A 10,732-nucleotide genomic window follows, 5' to 3' on the forward strand; every position below is an offset into this window, starting at 1 on the left:
GTTAAGTTTGATTGAATAAAACTGTAAACTATACTAATTAATATTCATTTTTCGTATGATAAAAAATAAACAGTAGTAGTCTGTTTGTTAACAAAATAGTTTTAAAAATAGATGCGTTTACTGTATGTATGTTCATATTTATGTACATGTATAGAAGTGTGTTTCATCAAAAGCTATTATTTACATTAACACAATAATTATGTTATATGTACATGTACATTGTATATTATAGATGTAAGGTATGACGGGGTATAACCCCGACCCCTCGTACCTATTACGGGGTAACCCGAGATGGGGCCTAAAAAGGAGGATTTAGATATTAATGTAGATGTAAATGCAGTAATAATTAAATAATAAATTACAATAATACATATTGTTAGAATGCTTTCTTATGGTATGCAAGTATATATAAATATCTTTAGACGGATAGTTAAACAATAATTTTATATTATAGATACAACGATGAATAGAAGAAGTACTTCGCTTATTGATACTTTACAAGGGACTTTTTCTTAATTTTGAAATTTGCACAAAGTAGTCGTACAAAAAGAATAACAAAAACATCTTAAGATTGAAATATAGATTTCGGTTTATCAGTTGAAAAATTTCTGACACTCCTTTTTGCTTTTTTATGTTTTTTCATCTTTTCATCTATGAAATACACTTAGAACGCAATTTTGTTGTAACATGTTATCAAAAAGAAGATCTTAATCCTTTGTTTATAATCTGTTTTGACATTTTGAATAATATTCCTTCTTCCTTCTTCCTTGAGTTTGTATATATATTTTAACAAATTTAAGTAGAAAGAACACTTGCTTACGTAATTTGAATATAATTAAGCTGAGCTTGGTACATCTGCAATGGAAGTTTTAGCACAAGTTCTTTTTCTAATGTTCTTTATGAACTGTTGGAATTTCAACAAAGGTACCAATTAATGATACTCACAAGGCATCATAAAATTTATAATTAAATTTATGTTTTTAATTAATCTTAATCTTATTCAAGTGTAAATAGAACCATCAAACAAAATATGTCAAACTCAAACATATTTAAAAGAAGTAAAGTTAATTCAAATATTTTTGTTTTACAGTATGGTCTTGCAACAATGTTGTTGTTGTTTTTTGTTGTTTTTTTTTTGTTGTTTTGAAAGTTTCATATAAAAAGTATTGTAAGCGGCATTAAATTGAATTTAAAACAATAACAACAGTTTTAGAAATATTTATATATGATGATTTCAAATATTGAGATAATTAAAGTAACAATTGTCCATTGTTTCTTTGTCAAATTGAGCTGAATTGACTACATATAAAAAAAGATTGACTGTTAGAATGATGCTTGGCCAACAATTTGTTTTGGAAAATGTACATGATTAAATATTAATATGCCTAAAATATAAAAAGACTACCCGCTCTTTTTTTATAAACTGAACGTTGGTGTTTATTTTACAGTAATTTCTATGGGCCGCCTTTGTAATTTATCGTTTATGCAAAAACATTATTAACTTGAATGAAAAATGAAAACTTATTTTGACTTTTACCTGTTCACTCAGTATTTACCCCTGGTTTAGCATCTTGTAACAAATAGAGATAAATCTACCTTAGCAATGATGTGTAAGAATCATAACATATTTAAACAATATATGTTTTAGCTTATACTCCATCGGGTTACCTCGGATGCTACATAGATAAGATTGACCGCATTCTATCTCACAGAATGCCTAATTCAGCACTCAACTCGGGCGACCAGTGCAAGAAACAATGCAAGACCTCCGGGTACAGATATGCTGGAACAGAGGTTATATTACTGATAAATAAATATTTGTTCATGTGTCATTACTTTATTTTAATGAACATTATGTGTTGCTTGTCTATTGTAAAACCTATCATGCATGCGTATAACATAAGATATGGTAAGTTAAGATAAGATAAGAAATTTATTTATTATAGTGACATATGTAATATTAATGATATGATAATTAACAACATTTACATCCGGCCCAATGAATTTAAAAGTCACCTTATATTGACAAGTATCAAACTATTATATACAGAGGTATCATGAATGACAATTATCTTATATTATTTTTGCGCAAATGTAATATGAGTTATAATTGTAAATGTGAATAATACATGTTTAATTGTTGCTACAACCACATCCATTAGATATATAGTGACTGATTTTCTCATTTTAATGTCAGGGCAAATTAAGATAATAGCATGGTATATACGTGTTGCGAAAATTTTTCGACACTTTTCAGTATACGGTCGAATGTTTCTGTGGAAACGTCATAAAAGAATACCCAAAAGGGTCAGAGTGTACAGCTAAATGTCCTGGAAATAAGGACGAGATGTGCGGCGGAACGTGGCACATTTCCTTATACGATACACAGGAAAACGACGAGTCTGAAGACTCGGAATCCTTAGAAGGTGAGTATACTGATACTTTATTTGTTGTTCAAATTATTCTTGATTAATTTTGATCAATAACAAGAACTTAAAATGAAAAAAACAGTCAGTTATTAAATTAGCCTTTTTTTATTGCATGCTTCTAGTTTTTCTGAGTGAATTTCTAAAATGGATTTTGGTAACAGCAGTAAAAGTAATATCGTAATATTATGCAGTCTCCATTTCTTGCATATTTCAAGTAAAACAAGAGCGTGCACAAACCAAACATGTAACGTTCACAAAAAATTTATGAGCTCCTTGTCTTATAATTTAAATTTCTTGTCTGTTCTTTTATATCACAATCAGTTTATGTACCATCGGGCTACCTCGGATGCTATATAGACAAAGTCGAACGCATTTTGTCTCACCGAATGCCAAATTTCGCAAACAACACTGGAGATCAGTGCAAACAACGATGCGAGGCTGCGGGATACAGATATGCTGGAACAGAGGTAGATAAGTATGAAGTAGCTTATATGATAATTGTTAATGATGGTGACATTATATTATACGGAATGTGGACCTTTTGAATATTTGAAAATTATCATCGTATGTTAAAATACTATTTTAAAAGACAATTAAAATTTTCGGCAAATATATTACTAGATTACTAGTTGCAAGTGGTGAAACTAAATATCTTAGATATGAATCCGTGCTCAGAACCAGAAGAACATTAAAGGGGTCTTTCACTAAGATTTAAAGTGATCACGTAGTACTTTTACGCCTGACACCCTCTGGAAATGATTCAAAATGCCAAAACCCCTCAGTTTGGTTAATGCATTATCACGTCGAAATTTTGTGACACATTCTGGAGAAAAATCCCGAATCTCCGCCTGGTTTTAATTACATAAGAAATAGTATTTTCTAAAACTTCACTACATTTTTCAGTACACGGACCAATGTTTCTGTGGGAATAATATAACAGATTATCCAAAAGGGTCAGAGTGTACAGCTAAATGTCCTGGAAATAAGGACGAGATGTGCGGCGGAACGTGGCACATTTCCTTATACGATACACAGGAAAACGACGAGTCTGAAGACTCGGAATCCTTAGAAGGTGAGTATACTGATACTTTATTTGTTGTTCAAATTATTCTTGATTAACTTTGATCAATAACAGGTTATTATAATGGAATCAAAGTCAGTTATTAAACTAGCCAATTTTAAATTGCATGCTTCTGGTTAATAATCATTGACATTATAAACAAGAATGTAAACATCAACAAATAACAAAAATATATGCGTGAATTTATAAAATGGATAGCTAACAGTAGTGAAAGTAAAATCGTATTGCATATTTCAACCAAAATAATCTAGTATTCATTTCTTGCATATTTCAAGTAAAACAAGGGCGTGCACATAAGAAACATGTAACGTTCACAAAACGTAATTAAATCCCTTGTTTTATAACTTTCTTGTCTGTTCTTTTATATTGCAATCAGTTTATGTACCATCGGGCTACCTCGGATGCTATATAGACAAAGTCGAACGTATTTTGTCTCACCGAATGCCAAATTCAGCAAACAACAATGGCGATCAGTGCAAACAAAAATGCGAGGCTGCCGGATACAGATATGCTGGAACAGAGGTAGATAAGTATGAATAGCTCTTTTTTGAAATTGACGACATATAACTGTTAATGATGGTGACATTATATTAGACAGAATGTGGACCTTTTGAATATTTGAGAGGCATTCATCGTATTTTTAAATATTATTCTATAAGACATGATTAAAAATTTTTGCAATATGTTACGAGTTGCAAGTGGTAAAACTAAATATCTTGGATATGAATCCGTGGTCAGACCCAGAGGGATATTTAGGGGGTCAATTACTAATATTTAAAGTGACCACGCGATAATTTTATTCTTAACACCCTTAGGAAAACTAATAAATGCCAAAACCCATCTTCAATATACATTATCACGTCGAAATTTTGTTACACCTTCTGGAGAAAAATCTTGAATTTGGGCCTGGTGTTAACTAATCACATAAGAAATTGTTTTAATTTTTCTAAAACTTCCCTATATTTTTCAGTATACTGTGGAATGTTTCTGTGGGAATGACATAAAAAAATACCCAAATGGTTCAGAGTGTAATGCCAAATGTCCTGGAAATAAGGACGAGATATGTGGAGGGACGTGGCACATTTCATTATACGATACACAGGAAAACGAGTCTGAAGACTCAGATTCACAAGAGAGTGGTAAGCATTCTATAATTTAGATGTGCGCATAAACGTATTAAATTATTGTTTGATACTACTGATTTAATCAATTTGACCTTGACATGTAGTGCTGAAAAATTATTTTTCATATCACAAAAAATTAACAGAAAAGTTTTATGGTCTGATGTGTTAACAAAACATCTGTAAACATAAGTTTTTAATCAAGTTTAAGTAAATGATAGTAATACGTGTCAGTGTCTAAAACGTACGTGCGCGTGTGTGTGTGTGTGTGTGTGTGTGTTTGTTGCGCGTGCGTGCGCGCGCGTGCGTGTATGTATGGGCGTGCGTGTCCGTGTGACACAAACGAAAATAAAATCGTTACGTTTTTAAGTTAATAAACTAAAGTCATCTCATTGCGTGAATAATGCATTTTTAATTTCCTTCACAGATTTGAATTACTGTGAAAAATACGATGCCTGTCCTCCCAAATGGAAATGCAGAAATAGGAAACGTGGCTTTTTATGTAGGGCACCATCATCAGAAGTCAAAATCAGCAAGTAAAAATACTGGAAGCTAAATACAAAATCGCAAACTTCGGATGTTCAAATGATAAATATGTAATACATTACGTATGAGTATAATTAGTAACAAAACATTCTTAATACTAAAAACTGTTTAAATTTTACTATTATTGTTATTAGCTTACTGCATTTCATTTGTTCAATGTCTTCAGTCTTTGTATTACAGCGCGCTGAATATAAGACAGATAACATGTGTACCTTAATATAAAATAATTTATTCACTATTCCATTCCTGTTTTGAGTATGTTTAACAATTTTGATGTGATTTATCATATAATAATACATAGTCATATTAACATTTTCCATGATTATCATAATACACACCATTATCATCATCATCATTATAAGTAAATAATCATCGTCATTGTTATCATAATAATCATCATATTAATAATCATCGTCATAAACTTCAGGATCACATCATCCCCATCATCAACATTATCATCGACATCAGATAACAGCATAATCATTATTTTTGTATGCTTTTAGTTTTGTTTTATTCCTTACAATTATGTTGTTGTAGTCGTTCATATTAATTCGAGTAATGTTAGTGTTTTTACCTCGACCCTAAACCTCTCACATCCTAAGCCAGCGTGGTACCCCTGGACCACGGGGAAGATTACGAAGACGATCATAAATAAAACCAAATAATTCTAAATTTAGAATTTCCTTTTAAAGGCTTGTAATCCTTTTTAATTCGGAGGTATTTTGTTCACGATTAAGCTGTTGTTGAACATTGATGAAAAAAAAATTAAGCGAAAATCTTCCCGCCCAAACAGTCCGACATGTATATATTTCAATGCTCGACAGTCAGATTTATTTGTGTAATACGCGCTGAAGTTTTCGGTAATCGACATCGCTAACAATAGCATTGTGTAAACCTCGATTAAATTATCGGGTGTCACTTATAAGACCGTTACTTATGGAAGAAATTGATTATCGATCGTCGACTGCCCTAAATTCGTCCCTGTCCTCGAGGCAACACCCTTGCTTTATTTTTCAGAAAGTCTAAATAACAAATGTTCATTTTGCGTTTAATTCTGAACCTTTACGGAAATAGCCAAGCAATTTTCATTGATTAAAATGATATTCATCCGCGTAATTTGTGATTATGCATTTATTAATAAGCCAGAGTTACTTTTAAAATTTGAATTCGTTGTAATTTGTTGGATACGTATAACAAAATAAAAATATATCTTTCTTTTATATCGCTAGTTTTAAGCTGTTTTGAGAACTACTTGTGGTTAGGTTTGTCGGGAAGCGCTGTTCGGAACTTCCTGAGATTTAATGTCAACATTGTATTTTCTGATCTGCGATCAGAAAAACTACGGACAACAGTTATTCGCCTCACTTTTACCTGATTAATCAGAATCGCATGAGCTGGCCCTTTTTATATCGCTGCGATATTGGTTATCTGGGAAAGTGAAAGACTGGCATCTTTTTGTCAATGATAAGTTTGACTTTATTAATATTGTAATAAAAAAATATTGAGCGTTTTTTACTAGACTTATAGGCATCTTTTTATTTGACTCTTGTCGATTTCTAAATTGTTGAATCCAGCACGAAACAGTTGCATGAGATACTTCATTGTTGCAAAAGATAATGCATATCATAATAAACAACCTTGTTTTGCTCGAGCTTTTATGTAAACCCGTATTTTAGAACTTTTAACTGAGCGTTTACATGCCATATTCAACTTGACACTTTCGTCCCATTCAATGAGAAGAGGCGTATGGTCCCTAAAGTAAAAAAAATCTGGAAAATAAAGTAATCCTTCGGAAGCATTAATCACAACAAAATTACAAGAGAATTGCAGACTCGGTTTGATTGAGTCTGTACATGAGGGATAATGAGTAAGTGCAACATCCCTGTATGAGTCCTTAACTTGAAAAAATGGGCTGAATTAAATAAAATAGAATTTTTTAAGGCAAATTACAGGTTATTAAGCCTGCATATCACATATAAGGCGTCAAAAGACTAATTTGAACACGACCCTTTAGCTTAACAAGTCTTTAAACTAATAACAATACTGTTATTGAATAAATTATAGCTATATAACATTTCGCGCAATACTCGGTCATTTGGTAAAGCAATTTTTTTACTAAATTGGGGGAACGTTATGGACCTGATAGAGCGGAGAAAGAAATTCCTGGCTGCCATAGAGCCCGTAAAAGATTAAGCAAATTATGGCAGACCTGTGATTTTAATAGTCAAGATAAATGTCTTAGAAGTCAGGGAATCAAATGAAAATAATTACAGGTATACAAATCGTGATAGTGCTTAAGCTCTTTGCATATCGCTATCCTGATTATATTTAATTTTGAAGCGTATTTTAAAGGTACGGAATATTTCTGCCAGAAGCGTATCTGTCAATTAGTATTTACTAAAATGCACTAACAACATTGTTATCAATAGAAAAACCATTATTGATTTTGACACTGTATTTCACAGTATTAAAATCATCAACACATGATGAAACACGGCAGTATTTGATATATAACAAGAATAATTAGTAGAATGTCGCACTAACCTGTTTTTGTCTTACTTGTTCAAACCTGTTGTGGTCCGTCCGCTTAGCTCAAACTGGAGAGCATCGGAATTTTAACCAGGGCTCGCTGGTTTAATTTTTGAACGAGGGGAAAACGCTCTTTATAACATTACAATAGCTTCATCCAATTGGTGTAGGTTTGAGGAGGAGATACTATTTTTATTTGTTTGGGTCGTCAGACCAAACAAATAATGGTAGCGAAATTTCAGAGCCTAATGCTGTTAATTGCAAATGCCTAAAGTAGTCCACTTTTTTGCAGCGGTTACTTCCCTTTATATGTACACTAACGCCGAAAAATTCAGGGGAGATCAATGCGTAAAGATTGTCAACTGACAGGCGCATTAATTTTCAAGCAAAGTAGTTCCCGAATGATCGAAGAGTTCTAATATTGTTCCATTCTTTACAGATATACATGCTTACAGTAAGCTCCATGATTATTTACATCTGTGTTTAGCGTCGAAATAATGAGAGTTACAAACCCTAATTTAGAATAATATGGTTTTCTTCAGCCGTGGCCGAGGGGTTTGCACGCTCGCTTATGAATCGAGAGGTCACGAGTTCAAATCCCAGTTGAGGCAACTCATTTTTTTAATCAAATAAACATTGAATTGACTATCAGTCTTGCAATTAGACTTATAGCAGCACGCCTCCAGATTGATACTAATTTTTATGAAAATTTAAAAATGTATTTAAAAGTATAATATTGTGGAGTTACCAAAAGAATGCAATTTACACATTATCAATGGCACTTTCAACCCATGTAAATTACCATAAAGAGGTCAACTGCGTTAGTAACGCAGTAGAAATGTAGTTATAAATACTTGTAAATTATTACCAGAATTTTGAATCTTCATGCTTTTCCTAAAGTCTTAGTACATTTTTCTCAGGTTTGACTTTATCGAAATATTTTTGCTCATCTGGAGGCGTGCAGCTTTAAAGCCAATTTACTAGAAAGCATTGGTGGCACTATACAAAAACAAATTGGTTTATAATCTCACAACCTTCACATTCTGAGACCCAAACAAATTCAGCGCCTTCTGTGCTTTGTTTTTAAATGCTCAAGTGAGTTAAAAACGTAGTCTGAAGCTGTAACGTTGGTGCTTTTCTGTATCCAATATAAACTTTTAAATGCTAAGTTTAAAATTATTTATATACAAACTATTTTGTCTCTGCCAAGTGAGATAAATTATGGTTTCAAAATCTTGAATGTAAAGTGACTTACTCCCCTTGGCGTCATAGTTCAGGAAAATTGTCGCACACTTTTAACCACCACCTCTCCACCAAAGGGACCCGGCACAGTGTTGGGATAGTGTAAAAAAGTAATTCTAGAAAAAAATTTATACTTTATACATAATATATAGACAAGGGGTTGAACTCGCCAAATCGGCCGAATGCCCCTAGTCCAGTATAAGTCAAAATTGCAAAGTCATTCTTGCGTAAATTATATAAAGCTATATATCAAATTGCAGCTAAATGACATCACTAGACGTTGACAATAACATTACTGTCCTAACTTAAACCCTTTTTGAACAACAAACCGATATTTCGGATGACACATCGTATTTTTGCTAGGTCGGACATAACCGTGCAACCTGTCAACACTCGATTTTCTACGTGTAAAAACGCAATTCCAAACCATGACATTATATCAACCCGCAATAAATCGATTATACAAAACAAAAGAAACAACTTACCGCCGGAAATTGATTTTTAAAATGTTTTATAGCGTCTGTAAACAATTAATTCCCGAATGTGAAAATGAAAGTTGTAATCAGCATCCATTGGCTATCACGTGACCAATTTGAAACGGATTATTTCATTGGTTGATTAAAATACAAAGCATTGCTGGGTCACAGAATCGTCCAATCAAACGATGTCTTACAACCGTTGCCGAGTATGTATCATGGCTTCAAAAAATATTTTGACGGAAGAGAAATAAAAAGAAATGAATGTTTGCTATAATTGATTGGTTTTGGAACAATTTCCAGCGGTAAGTTGTTTATTTTGTTTTGTTTTATCGATTTATTGCGGGTTGGCATAATGACATGGTCTGGAATTGCGTTTTTACACGTAGAAAATTGAGTGTTGAAAGGTTGCACGGTTGTGTCCGACCTAGCAAAAATACGATGTTTCATCCGAAATATCGGTTTGTTGTTCAAAAACGGTTTAAGTTAGGACAGTAATGTTATTGTCAACGTCTAGTGATGTCATTTAGCTGCAATTTGATATATAGCTTTATATAATTTACGCAAAAATGACTTTGCAATTTTGACTTATACTGGACTAGGGGCATTCGGCCGATTTGGCGAGTTCAACCCCTTATCTATATATTATATATACAATATATTTTTTTTTAATTACTTTTTTACACTATCCCAACACTGTGCTGGGTCCCTGTGCTCTCCACCACCAACCATTGGCTACTCATTATTATTTCTCACATCTCTGTTTCACTTGATCATACTTTATGTTAGAATTCATTTTATTATTCTGTATGCACCACCTTCTCTTGCATATATTGTATAATATAAGGTATATTGGCTAGGTTAAGCTTAATTAATTACATTGTGTATATTTTTTGTGATATATAATGTATTAACCGATAAATTTTACACATATATAGATTACTTATTTAAAGAATTTGTTTGTTATCCTAAACATATTGACAAATTATACGACCGGGTACAAACGGTTGTATCCGATACAGTCAACCTGCCTTAATGACTCGGGTAATATAAGTTGACAATACTAGCATAGTGGTCACTAGATAAAAATAAGGAAATGATACAATCAAAGAAACATTCAAACAGTAGAGGCAAAGAATTGATTAAACAATATGACATATAAAATCTCAAAAATATATCGGATCAAGAATGGCAAACATGTTCCAGCACGTAAAACGGGTTTTCATGTGTGGTGAGTCTGATAAGCATTTTGAAGAAATAAAAGAGTTTCAACAAGCTGGAAAACATATTAAAAGTTAAAACCAATGT

The 10,732-nt window shown here is 32.4% G+C and overlaps 1 protein-coding gene across 1 annotated transcript; it reads left to right on the forward strand.

The window, feature by feature from the left end:
- Positions 1–791: 791 nt before the first annotated feature.
- On the forward strand, positions 792–6,822 carry LOC132732864 (uncharacterized). The gene is made up of 8 exons (XM_060719388.1): positions 792–924; positions 1,649–1,794; positions 2,258–2,426; positions 2,751–2,896; positions 3,333–3,501; positions 3,887–4,032; positions 4,481–4,649; positions 5,059–6,822. The coding sequence occupies exons 1-8, from the start codon at positions 861–863 to the stop codon at positions 5,169–5,171; spliced, it is 1,122 nt and encodes a 373-aa protein (XP_060575371.1). The 5' UTR covers positions 792–860; the 3' UTR covers positions 5,172–6,822.
- The last annotated feature ends 3,910 nt before the right edge of the window (positions 6,823–10,732 follow it).

The sequence above is a fragment of the Ruditapes philippinarum genome, unplaced genomic scaffold, assembly GCF_026571515.1.
Source record: "Ruditapes philippinarum isolate M1 unplaced genomic scaffold, ASM2657151v2 ctg6325_1_1_1_1, whole genome shotgun sequence".
Lineage (NCBI taxonomy): Eukaryota > Metazoa > Mollusca > Bivalvia > Venerida > Veneridae > Ruditapes > Ruditapes philippinarum.

Excerpts from the sequence above, each read along its gene's own strand:
- LOC132732864 (XM_060719388.1), top strand. The coding sequence starts at position 861 with ATGGAAGTTTTAGCACAAGTTCTTTTTCTAATGTTCTTTATGAACTGT. Across the intron at positions 925-1,648 it reads CTGTTGGAATTTCAACAAAG|CTTATACTCCATCGGGTTAC; the intron begins GTACCAATTAAT and ends TATATGTTTTAG. Across the intron at positions 4,033-4,480 it reads ACAGATATGCTGGAACAGAG|TATACTGTGGAATGTTTCTG; the intron begins GTAGATAAGTAT and ends TATATTTTTCAG.